Source organism: Jatropha curcas, chromosome 8, assembly GCF_041381405.1.
Source record: "Jatropha curcas cultivar XTBG-Jc1 chromosome 8, XTBG_Jcur_1.0, whole genome shotgun sequence".
In the NCBI taxonomy this organism is placed as follows: domain Eukaryota; kingdom Viridiplantae; phylum Streptophyta; class Magnoliopsida; order Malpighiales; family Euphorbiaceae; genus Jatropha; species Jatropha curcas.
The window spans coordinates 26,462,617-26,475,482 of NC_143158.1; the positions used below are offsets into that span (position 1 = coordinate 26,462,617).

The following is a 12,866-nucleotide window of genomic DNA, read 5'->3' on the forward strand; positions in this document are numbered from 1 at the left end:
TATATATATTTTTTACTGGTATGTAAAAGAAAAGAAATGAGAAGATGATCTGAAATAATAATGGTAATTATTTTGGCTATAGTAATAGTATTACTTATCCGGTGCATTAGAGAAAGGAATATATGAACATACACACAAACTCTTGAAATCCAAAAAATGATCCAAAATAAAATATATAGTTCTAATTTTTTTCAATTTCATAAACATTATTTTCTCTCAAGTCAAATATATTTAGGATATAAAAGAAAAAATATCAAGAAAATTAAAAATACTTAGTCAAGAGGCTATCTATTTATTTCAAGGTAGATATAAATCTCTTACTAAATTAAAGTAATAGTGGTTACAAATTAATTCAATAACGAAAAAGAAAATAAAAATAAAACTCTTTTAAGAAGTCAACATATAACAAGAAATAAATTATATTAAAAAAACTACCAATTTCAATTTCAAAAATAACTTTGGAAATGCTATAATTTAATTAAATTTGATTTTGATGGACCAAAAAAAAAAAATGCCAAGTCAATAAATGAAAAGTATAATACAAATCATACTATGATCCAATATTGGTCAGTTAATGAGTTTATTCAAGTATTTTGTTTCTCTATTGTTCTAAGTTGCAAATTAAAAATGAATAAATAAATTAATTAAGTAATAAACATTACATCATCTCCACATAAACCCACTATTTTTCCTAGAACCATACAAAAAAAAGAAGAGCATACTTTTTTTTTATTATATATATTTATTTATTTAAAAAAATTTTTTTGAAATTATATCCGATCAAATAATAAAATATAATTTTTCTTTTCTTGGCCCAAGAAATGATAAATGCTCCTACTCATCCAAACACTCATTAATATAAAAATATAATTTTCGAATTGATTACGACTAAAGCTATTTTAGAATATTCTAAAATCACATTATTCCCCTTCATATTCCCACATTTATATATATATATATATATATATATATATATAGTATAGATTCAAGAAGACCTATGCCTTCCAAATCCAGGAATTTTGGTCCCACCTCGAAGGAGACAACTCTTTTTGGGTGGAAAATGTTTCAACTAAAACTAAAACTAATGTTGGATTTCCTTTTTTAACGGTTTTTGCATAAATCTTTGTTGTGATTGGGATTTAGATACGAGATTTTCTTGATTCTTTAAATATGAGATGTCTCTTTAAGGACCGTAGGATCCAGTAGTTAGTTTCCACCCAACAGCCAGCAAAAGAATCATGGAAGAACTAGTAAAATTTTCAACATAGCAACAGTATCCAAATTTAGCATATTGTTAAGAAGATGTCAAAGGAACTAGATGTGTTGACAAATCTTTTTGTCCATTAAAACAGTCTTCATCTCTCACATAACAAATAACTGGTCATATTTACTCTAAATTGAGAAAATCTCGATCGTCTTTGCAATGCTTCTCCGAGTAATTAACATTCACTTTTGGTAGAACTTTGCTCACTGCCACAAGATAAAATTTTTGCTCTCAAAACCATCATATACAAATAACACATTTCTGTTCTGAAATAGTTACATCTATTGTTCATAAAGAATACTTCATTGTATAATAAACTTTCCATCAAAACCACTTACCTTACTCCTGTTTCTCTAAAAAAAAAAAAAAAAAAAAAAAAAGAATTGCAAAGAGAGAATCAAAATTACATTTGAAAAAAAAAAAAAAAAGTATTTATGTTAAATAGTATCTGATGAAGAGAAAGATCGACATTCTTCCATTCTTTACTACTGTCACTCTCATTTGCTTCTTCACAACACAATACCTCTTTCTTTCTACAAATGCAGCAACATATAATAAGCAAAGCAGAAGAAAGCCTTTGCATTTTAAGGACAAAGTTGATTCAATAAATGATTATGTAACCTTAAGTTCCAAGTCATCTGCTTCTCTTGAGTTTGACAACCCAAGAATTGACAGTGCCTATATTGCTCTCCAAAAATGGAAACGATCAATCATCTCTGATCCCAAGAACCTAACCGCCAACTGGGTGGGATTTGATGTGTGCAATTACACCGGCATCTTCTGCTGGGCTGCTCCTGACGATTCATCTATTCAGACAGTAGCAGGGATTGACCTAAATGATGGAGACATAGCTGGCAACTTAGTTCACGAATTAGGATACCTTACAGACATTGCACTATTACATCTCAACTCAAACAGATTCTGTGGAAAAATTCCAAGAAGTTTCAAGAAACTGAAGCTTCTTCATGAGCTGGATTTAAGCAACAATCGTTTTGCAGGACGCTTTCCTAATGTAGTTCTTGAAATGCCAGAGCTCAAGTATCTTGATCTTCGGTTCAATGAGTTTGAAGGTAATGTTCCAAGGGAGCTATTTGACAAAAATCTGGATGCAATACTTTTGAACCATAACAGATTTGCTTTTGAATTGCCCGATAATTTTGGAAATTCACCAGCTTCCATCATTGTTCTTGCAAATAATGATTTCCATGGATGCCTGCCAACAAGTTTGCTAAAAATGTCAAAGACTTTAAATGAGTTGCTCTTGATGAACAATAACTTGCATTCATGTTTGCCGAAGGAGATTGGGTTGCTTAAGAATTTGCAACTTTTTGATGCAACTAATAACAAGCTGGTGGGAGAGTTGCCCGAGGAAATTGGAGAATTGATACTTTTGGAACATCTAGATGTGTCTCATAATATGCTGAAAGGCACTATTCCTAAGAGAGTGTGCTCCCTGCCAAATTTGCAAAATTTTACTTTTGCTTATAACTATATCACTGGTGAGCCTCTTACGTGCTTGATGCTGGAAGATTTTGACGATACCAGGAATTGTCTGAGGGGTAGGCCAATGCAGAGATCTGTTTTGCAATGTAAAACGGTTTTGTCTAGACAAATTAATTGTGAAGCTTTTAATTGTAACAAGCCTTGCCCTTCTCCACCAACTTTACCACCGCCTTCTCCACCAACTTATTCACCTCCTCCACCATCACCTCCTTCTCATTTGCCACCTCCCCGACCCCCGCCTTCCTCCCCTCATCCTCCACATCCACCTGTTTCTTCACCTCCACCACCATCACCTTCTCTCTCTCCACCAGTTTATTCACCTCCCCCACCATTGTTTTCCCCTCATCCACCACCATCACCTTCTCTTCCTCCACCAGTTCATTTGCCTCCACCCCCACCCCCACCCCCACCAAATCCTTACATTAATTCCCCACCTCCACCCCCACATTTTCCTCCTCCAACTTTAAAGTTCTCACCTCCTCCACCAAGTCCTTACATCAAATCCCCACCTCCACCCATACATTCTCCTCCACTACCTCCTAAGTCCCCACTACCCCCACCAAGTCCACCTCTGCCCAGGCAGTCTCCTCCACCACCTCTACAGTCCCCAGCACCCCCACCAAGTCCACCTTCGCCCATGCAGTCTCCTCCACCACCTCTACAGTCCCCAGCACTCCCACCAAGTCCACCTTCACCCATGCAGTCTCCTCCACCACCTGTAAAATCCCCACCAAGTTCACCTCCGCCTATCCAATCGCCTCCACCTGTACATTCTCCTCCACTGCCTCCAAAATTCCCACCACCCCCACCAAGTCCACCTCTGCCCATGCAGTCTCCTCCACCACCTCTACAGTCCCCAGCACCCCCACCAAGTCCACCTTCACCCATGCAGTCTCCTCCACCACCTGTAAAATCCCCACCAAGTTCACCTCCGCCTATCCAATCGCCTCCGCCTGTACATTCTCCTCCACTGCCTCCAAAGTTCCCACCACCCCCACCAAGTCCACCTCTGCCCATGCAGTCTCCTCCACCACCTCTACAGTCCCCAGCACCCCCACCAAGTCCACCTTTACCCATGCAATCTCCTCCACCACCTGTAAAATCCCCACCAAGTTCACCTCCGCCTATTCAATCGCCTCCACCTGTACATTCTCCTCCACTGCCTCCAAAGTTCCCACCACCCCCACCAAGTCCACCTCCTCCTATGCAGTCTCCTCCACCACCACCCACTTATCAACAACCACCACCACCTTCACATATAGAACCTCCTCTCCCTCCATCACCTCCACCCCAGGAACTTCCGCCGCCGCCGCCACCTTCACATATAAAACCTCCTCTCCTTCCATCACCTCCACCCCAGGAACAATTGCCTCCACCGCCACCACCACCAGCTCCAATATATGATGGCCCATTGCCACCAATCATTGGCACACCATATCCATCGCCGCCTCCACCACCATACTTTTACTAACTTTACATTTTCGCCATCCCTGAGAAGTGAAGCATGTGATACAACATTATTGTAACAATCTACTAATGGAAGAATTCAAGATAAAAATACAAATGAAGAGAGAAGAAAATATAAGGAAAGAGGGGGGTTGTCAGGAGAAAGCATGAATTTTCACGCTTGATTTCAAGGTAATAAGATGAAGATGTATAATTGAGAAAGTAGGTTGCAGGGGTTGTAACTACTGAGAAGAGATTCATATTGGCTATGTTTTTAATGGGAATATCACATTTTATGCCACAATTTATTTTGTACCGCACTTTTCTTCATTGCTTTTTCCTACATGCTGCCTATCATTTCATGTGTTCAGATGCTTTAACATCTGATTCTAATTAGGATTTGAACAAGGATTCTGCATGTTTGCCATTAAATCTCTCTATAGCTAGATAGTTGATTTGTCAAATTCCCTCACTCCTTTGGTTGAATTAAGGATTTCTTTTTTTTTTTTTTTAATTCAGACAGCTTGAACTAATTGGATTATCGATAATTAAATTTTTTACAGAGGCAGATGCTTTAAAAATTGCTGATCTAATGGCAAAATGTAAAGTGTGCTTTTCTTCCTAAAAAGAATCTTGCAGGTTTGCATTAAAGCGAAAAAAAAGATACATTGTGATAGATAGATTTGGTCAATGACCACACAACAGCTTTTTATTGTTCCTTTCTCATCAGCATAAGAAATGATGAGTATCAGAGCATTCACAGTTTTGTTATTATTGCTTAAAGGCAGCCTCCAGTTCTAGATTTTTCAGTGGTTGAAATGTTTTTCCCCTATTTCTGGATAAAAGGTATTATAGATCTACTCTGCCTCCAAATATAAAATTAAGAATGTACGCATGGAATAATTTCACCCGCTAAATGGGCATGTGAAAGGCTTCAGACACTTATTTATCATGTCAGCTTTCTCAGTTGGCTAATCATCTTCTTCCTTTGGCTTCTTAGCTTATTTTTCTTATTCTTCTTTTTCTAGGGTACACAAGTCTTTAGGCAGGTACTCTACTTTTTTCCAGGGTACACAAGTCTTGTTCCACTTCTATCCTCCTCAGGATTGGTAGGCAGGGATTGGTAAAGAGAAGGATGGGGTACCCTTAATACAATTGGGGGACAAAATGGTACTTTTTTTTTTATTAAAAGGATACTAGAAACAAGCTAAAGACAAGTAAACTATATGCCATGTAATAACCAGTGGATGCTGAAACCTGGATAACTTAACAAGAAATTTTGACAAAGCGAGATTCTATGTGCTGCTTGCTCTTCCACCCTTTTAATTGATTCACTTCTAGATAATCATCTTATTCTTTTGATTTGTCCAACAAGAACGCCGTGACTTGGACCCGGAAGATAAGTTATCTGCAATGCACTTCCATATGAATGAGATACGAACCCGTTATAAACAACCTTCAATATATTTTTTTTAATGTGCTCACCTTTTTCTCAGTCACAGGCAAATAGACAACTATGGACCTAGCCACAAGCAGAGTTAAAAAAAACATCAGTTTGAGGGATCAAGAGAGTCGCATAATTCATTTTATAGATAACGAATAATTCAGTGACCAAACTTATCAAGAGTTCAAACAAACTAAACAGGTTCAACAGCTTACCTCAGGGAAGTCAGAGAATTCTAATAACAAACTCTTCTTTTTTCTTGTTTCCCCTCTAGGCCCCAGCCAAGGATACCACAAGCTAAGACGTGGAAAGAGAAATTAGAACATTTTAAAATATATAATGTGCCCTTGCTGGTGAAGACTCCAATTTCCATACACACAGGACTTCGAACCATATGATTTCATATGAAGTCAGGCTGCCAGTAGATCAAGGAACGAAAATTCCGAGTCTCATTCAAAACACTGCTCATATAGCTCAAGAGCTTCAGGCTGAATTAGAAAACCCAATCAACTTTTTAATGCCTGATCAAAGAAAATGGAAAAAGCAGATTCTCTCCCATTTGAGGGTTCGCTTCAGGAGGTAAAGGCTGGAGCAAACCATTACTAGACAAGTCTTCCAAGCCTTTTATATCCTGTTGCAAACGGGTTGCAAGCAAAATTGCATGCTCAAGAACTACAGGATCATCAGTGGGATTCTGAAGAAGGGTAAGCAAGGCCTGCCTATAGACTTGAGTTGCCAGTAACGGCCTTGCAACCTGCCGATTTTTACATATAACTGCCACCTTGATGACATGCTTACAGAGATTTCCCAGTCTTGACCAGGGACAATCGCAGAGGGAGAATTCTGTACCAGGATTCCAAATTGTATATGCCAAACTTCTGTCCGTTTGAGAGATGACTTTTGCAAGTTGGAGATTTTGCTCATCCAACATCACATCAACATCAGAAATGTGAAGAGCCTGATACCAAGCATTAGATAAGAAAGACTCATCCCTTAAACTTGCAAAATATCCACTTTCTAAACTGTATTGATCTAACCAATATAAGGAGTGAAATGCAGTCGTCAAAGTGTGGATTAACCAGTCAATTCTTGCCCAGGAATTAGAATTAGCATGTTGCTCATCAAAAAGCTTGGATTTCAACCTTATGTGATAGGATTCAATTGCAGCCACGGGCTCTGTACCAGCCACAGGGAGAGACCTTATGCCATTATTCCACAACTCTGCATAAGATGAATCAACTCAAGATCCAAATTACAAAATTGTTGCTAAAATTTCCATTTCTCATTTCTGAAGTCCATTCCTATCTATCAATATAGTCCTCAAAACAACTATTAGAGCAATTATTACGTGAATGAATTTCATGTATAGTCAGAATATAAACGAGAGTACATTAGGCTCTCAACCTAAGAAAATGCGAGTAAGGACCAGGCAAGTTGACATTAATGTTCTATGCAAAAGTGGAAGAGATGAATTTATGCATAATCAAGAGTTGTTTATAGTCTTTTTTTTTATTATTATTGGAAGGTTTCTAATTACATTTCAGATAGTTGTATTGAATTGTTTATTAGTCCAATGAAACAAGACATGGATATTGAATACAACCACCAAGAAATAATAACTTTCTATCACTTGAATATTGTAATAGGAAAAAGTTTTCCATTAGCTATAATTGTTATTTTCTGTATCTCACCACATGCGTTTTATTGTTCTGAAACATTTCAATTCATTTGGTTTTTCCTTACCTTACTTTATAAATGAAATATGTCCTAATAACAAACAATTGCTCTAAATAGATTTCATCAGTGTAATGTTAAACAACAACTGGTAAGTATATCAGGAGATCTCATATATTTTGCCATATTCCAGTACACATTTGAAAATAATGACATTGAACAAATTTATCAAATGCAATATTTCAAATTAGGTCTCAATATATTGCAGTTGCTAAGAATTCAAGACCAAGATAATAATCTGTCTCAATATATGATCCTAATAATGACCATTAGAGAAACAATTTCATGATGAAGACTATGTATAAAGGATAACCTATTTCAGAATTTTATGTAAACAGCTTAGACTAAATATGCTATTCACGCTGCTTACTATATAATGTGGCATAGGACCAATGGGAAAATAAAGAAACTACAACGAATCAATAGAAATTGTTTTCAAGTTGAAAAGACAGTACCAGAAACAGATGTGTAAAGGAAAAGTTCCTCCAACCAAAGAAAGAGAAGCTATGTGATACCTAGTTGATAAAATAAAGGATAAATGAAATACACACCTATATATGGTAACCATCTCCTCTTAAAATAATCCATGAAGATACTTTGATCAACATAAACTTGCATGAATTCTTCAACTGCATCCACAGCACTTGGCCCACTTCTTGTAGAGTACAAAATCCAACTCAAGTGCTTAAACATCTCTCGCTGCACATCAATATTGCAGCATTTCTTCAAAAGGCTTCTTATCCAAGCACGACGAACACGCCAAGTGCATAATAGCACCCGACAATGGAAAGCCTCTCTGCAAACGTGAATGACCTTTTATAGATCTGTTCCAAAAACAAAGTTAGGAACATCATCATGAAACTAAAAGATTTACCTTATGATAGAGATGTCAAGGGAAGGATCATCAACTAGAAAGGCATTGGGCCTCCATCCAGGATCCTTGGTTCGGATCTTTTCAGCTAGAGAACCAAACCATTTGTGGGTATCTTGACTAACAAACGAAGAGGCAATGACCCAAGCAACCGGAATTGCATTCCGAGATGAATCAAAAACAAGTAAGGTACACAGAGGATACTGTTGAGAAAAATGGGAGAGTACTAAATTATTATCAAGCACCATAAACATGAAACAGACTAGCTTTTACATAAGTCAGTATACCAGTTGCATTCATAGTCAACTTTAGCCATAATGGTTTCTAAGCCAGAAGTCTCGCCAACTGGGTGACCCGATCCACAGTTCCTAAGTATTTGAAATTCATAAATCATAAAACAATTTGTTGATGAATTCATCATCCTTGAGTAGAAACAGGTTTAGCATGCAACTTCTATGAGTAATTGTTATCACAACTTACCATGTAATTACAAATAACTCCTCAATGCATAGAACATATATATCTGCTCCCAAAAGGCACTTTTTTCCTAAAAATATTTTGAATTAATTTTGAAAAAAGAGAGAGAAAAGCCTCTTAGTCTTTACTTATTTTTATATCCTAATCATTGGTCTGAAATTTTTATTTTATAACCTCAGTGGTGATGAATAATTAAAATGATCCCAAAATCCGAACCTTAGAATTGAAAATCACTTTACCTTAAGTTTCTTCAACCCAAATGTTGAATGAGAAGCTACAGAACCATTATGTCCATATCGGAGCATATGCTGCAACTGCCAATCTGTCTGTATACCCAGAATAAATGGATTCGTTCCAGAGTTTTCTTGGAAGAAAAATACATGCTTCTGATGACGTTGCACCCACAATTTTACACTACAATCATCATTTGCGTGCATTTTGTGCGAAGAATTACGTACAACCCTCTCCATGTTACGAACATCATTCCGAGTAAGAAAATCATCACGGTTGTGGGGGCCACCATGACCCTGCACCACATCTGTGTGATGCTGTATTATATTGTCTAAAGATATCCCAACATAAAGCATAGACATCACTTTCTGGCGCAATTCTTCTGAAATCCTTGGAGCATACATGGCTCTTGTCCCCACAGCATCCAGATCAAGCATCCCATGGCATGGGGCCCCTGTTTTATCCACATGTTTTCTTTGATTATATATGATAAGAGCCAAGAACGGACGGGTGTACAGACGTTTTACAGTAAAATGGCAAAGGCAACCTCTCATCATATGGCGCCTTCCTGGCCTGCTGCCCTTCCCAGTTGCAGGTTTGGCGTTAGAGCCATCCCCTATACCAGACTCATTATCTCGGTAGTCTTCAGGTCCATATGAACACCAATATCTGAAAAAAGGATCAAAATAACTAACACATTACTCAGGTTACTTAGGATATATCTTTACAGCAGAAGAACTTAACGTTGATAAGTCAAAATGGTTCTCTTCTCAAATACTATGTCATTCAAGCCCAGGAATGTAAGGTTGCTGAGCTTCAATGTGAAACAAATATTTGTGCTCCATGACATTTGCCTTAATGATTTGAAGGAGCTCTTGACAAAGAACATATTCATAAAACCAAAATGAAAAGCATCCTTTTAAAATCTTCTTAAAAATAAAAACCGAAAAAAGAACAAGTTGCCATCCAAGACCCACTCACAGGATTGTGACCTACAGTGTATATTCAAGATAGCCGTCAACCCTTGGTTTGCTGATGCTCCCTTCAGATCTCTTTCTCCTCGATTCAATGCGGAAGCTAGCAGGGCATTCCACATTTGAAGATTCCCCTTTTACAAAATCATCAACTCTAGAAAAAGGAACAAGAGCAATATCATCACCACCTTGACGACCGCCTTCTATTTTCACCCACTTTATATGTGACGCGGAAAACTCTGCACAAGGAGGATCTTGCACTGGAAGATTAAGGATATCCTCCATTCTTGGCATCTGCAATTGAAGATGAAAGACAGGACAATGCGGTAACACCAACAGATCCAATGCAAGTAAAGGATCACGGAATCTTGCATTCACCGGCTGGGTTTATATAAACACTATTTTAACTGAAATCCTAATAAAATACTAAGAATAGACATGCACATTGTTTAGAATTTCAATAAATAGATAAAGGACCACAGAGGCAATGTATTTATGATCAGCATCATTTCATTTATACAAATTCTACTGTCATTACAAGCATTCAGACCAGAATAAAAACATAATAAAAATATCTCAAATGTTGAAATTGGCACAATAAAACTCAAATTTTAACAGCATGGGTAAAACTGAAGTTTGATATCACACACAGCAGAAATAGCAATAAACACAAAAACTAAAGCAACTAACACAAAGAACATAGGATACAAAAACAACTGAACATGACAATTGAAGATACAAAAATCAACAAAAAAGAAAAGATCCATAGTCAACAATGTTATTGTATTTTCTCCCAGAAGTTCATTATATTTCTAAAAAAATATTACGAGAGGAGAAGAGGGACAAAACTCACAAACAGGAGGGTAACTGATCCTGATACAAGAAAAGGAAAATCTACAATTATAAATTCAATACTATACAAAAGATCTCTCCAATCCCTTTGCATATCATAGAAGTGCATATTAATAACTATAGAACGCTTAACTGCTGGCATATCTCACATTATATCCCCATTTAGGCTTCATTTGGCTAGCTTTATTTTATTTTATTTCACCATTTGAGAAGTAAAAATCAAAAAAGCAATATTTAGCATACATTAAAAAATAATATATAAAAACCAAGAAATTTTTCACATTTGATAAAATTGAAAAGCGAAAATACACTTCTTGTAGTAATTTCCCTGTTCTTTTCTCATGTGAAACAAGATCTTTTACATTTATTACATTCTTCCGATTGCATTTATGTTCTCTTTTAGTAAATCAAAATTTGTAAAAAGTTATCTTCAGGAATCAAAAATAAAAAATCAAGAAGGCCAAACCAAACAATGCCTCAATATCTCCAACTTGATCTTAGCGTTTTTGAACAAGAATAAAATAAAGTGAACATCAATTTAAAAAATTGAGCAAGAATATAGATTTCTAAGAAAACAAATAATGCAAGCTACAGAGAAAGCGAAAAAAATACTGAAAGCTTATATTTTTATAAGGTTTCAATTAATATCTAAACAATAACTACATAATAATACTAAAACTGATAATAAAACAATTACCAAAAAAAAATTGATAATAAAACCTGCTGAATTAACAATATTTCAACAAAAATTTACCTTGGTTTCATGGCCGCCCTTCATGATACCTCAGAGAAATGAAGCAGATAATCTAAGGAGCTGCAAAAAAACTGATTAAATAAACAAAATTCAAGTTAAAAGAAAAAAAATTGAAATGCAAAATCAAGAGCTTCTCAAAATTAGCTTGAAATCAATAGGGAACGGAACTTTCCAAATCAAGAAAAAATTTTTAAAAAAAATTCAGAGAAGTTGTAGAGATCGAAAAATGGAAACTTACCTAAAGAAATGGAAGAAAGTAAGAGAGAGTGAAGGATAAGATCATAAGAAGCCCAAATTGCAATTGAAATTGAAATAAGCAAATTAGCTCTCTTCGGGAACTCGCTCTCTGCAACTGCAAGCTTGGAAACAGTGATCATGCTGGAGTCCAATTACTCAATTACCAAAATGTTCATATCTTTGTACGAAATTATCAAAATACCTAGTTTTGTCTTTTTAGTATGTCGGGGATATTGTTGGAATATTTTTATTTGTACTAAATTTATTTTCTCACATATAATATACTACCTATCTTCCACGATAGATATCCTCTCTTTAAAAAAATTACTTAATTTGTCTTTGTTACTGTTAAAGTAAAATTGACTATATTATTTTTAATTTAATATTAATTTTTTAAAAAAAATTATTAAATTAAAATAATAATTATTAATTATATATAAAGAGTAAATATATATTTATTATTTTGTAAAACTATAAATATAACAAATATTTTAGAACAAACTATTTTATCAAATTAAAATACTAAATTTTTTTTTAAGACGTATTTTTCGCCGATGACTATGCTTTTAAGTTTTCAAGTGGAGTACCCATACAAAGGTCATTTTAAATTATTTTGCAACAAATCGTATAGTTCCAAATATTTTTTTATAATTTAAGCTCAATTTTATTAAAATATGTGGAATTAAAAACGAATGTTACAAAATTTAAATATGTGGAATTTGAAAACAAATTCCACGAAATTAAACATCCAAATTTTTATGATTTAAAATTACCTCTCTTTCTACAAAGTGAATTTTAATTTTTTTTTTTTTTTTTGCTTATTTAACTTGCTAATCTTATTAAAACCATTTAAAAATGAGATTGTTTTTAGGAAAATATAGATCTCATTGTTTGTTGTTAAAGAAAAAAAAAAAGAAGAGAAATTTTTTTTAATTTTCATTTTTTGTTTTAATACTTTTTTAGGATTTTTTTAACTATTAAGTAGAAAATAAACATTCAAGTAAATATAATATATATTTAAATATAAATAAATATATATATATATATATATATATATATATATATATATATATATATAT

General features: G+C 34.9%; 2 protein-coding genes across 6 annotated transcripts; one reads left to right on the forward strand and one right to left on the reverse strand.

Moving 5' to 3' along the window:
- The first annotated feature begins 1,560 nt into the window (after positions 1 to 1,560).
- On the forward strand, positions 1,561 to 4,517 carry LOC105628472 (uncharacterized). Its single transcript, XM_089724795.1, has one exon. The coding sequence runs from the start codon at positions 1,716 to 1,718 to the stop codon at positions 4,236 to 4,238; it is 2,523 nt and encodes an 840-aa protein (XP_089580921.1). The 5' UTR covers positions 1,561 to 1,715; the 3' UTR covers positions 4,239 to 4,517.
- A 153-nt stretch (positions 4,518 to 4,670) lies between these two features.
- LOC105628473 (uncharacterized) lies at positions 4,671 to 11,950 on the reverse strand. 5 transcript variants are annotated; one of them, XM_037641021.2, is made up of 10 exons: positions 11,789 to 11,950; positions 11,551 to 11,621; positions 9,967 to 10,325; positions 9,518 to 9,639; positions 8,979 to 9,424; positions 8,266 to 8,465; positions 7,943 to 8,187; positions 5,873 to 6,878; positions 5,699 to 5,735; positions 4,671 to 5,621 (listed from the first exon to the last, which is right to left on the reverse strand). In XM_037641021.2, the coding sequence occupies exons 2-8, from the start codon at positions 11,572 to 11,574 to the stop codon at positions 6,172 to 6,174; spliced, it is 2,103 nt and encodes a 700-aa protein (XP_037496949.1). In that variant the 5' UTR covers positions 11,575 to 11,621; positions 11,789 to 11,950; the 3' UTR covers positions 4,671 to 5,621; positions 5,699 to 5,735; positions 5,873 to 6,171. The 5 variants fall into 5 exon arrangements, with proteins under 5 accessions (XP_037496949.1, XP_020532732.1, XP_037496947.1 ...); XM_020677073.3 differs by having other exon boundaries at positions 8,979 to 9,639; positions 9,967 to 10,238; positions 11,551 to 11,610; positions 11,789 to 11,949; XM_037641019.2 differs by having other exon boundaries at positions 8,979 to 9,639; positions 11,789 to 11,949.
- Between the last annotated feature and the right edge of the window lie 916 nt (positions 11,951 to 12,866).

Bases quoted from the DNA above. Each gene is read 5' to 3' on its own strand.
- LOC105628472 (XM_089724795.1), top strand. From the start codon at position 1,716: ATGAAGAGAAAGATCGACATTCTTCCATTCTTTACTACTGTCACTCTC.
- LOC105628473 (XM_037641019.2), bottom strand. From the start codon at position 11,574: ATGAAGGGCGGCCATGAAACCAAG. The intron at 9,640-9,966 runs GTAGGTCACAAT...TCCTTTTTTCAG, and splicing joins GGCTATCTTGAATATACACT to ATATTGGTGTTCATATGGAC. The intron at 6,879-7,942 runs GTGTGTATTTCA...CATCTTATGCAG, and splicing joins GAGATGGTTACCATATATAG to AGTTGTGGAATAATGGCATA.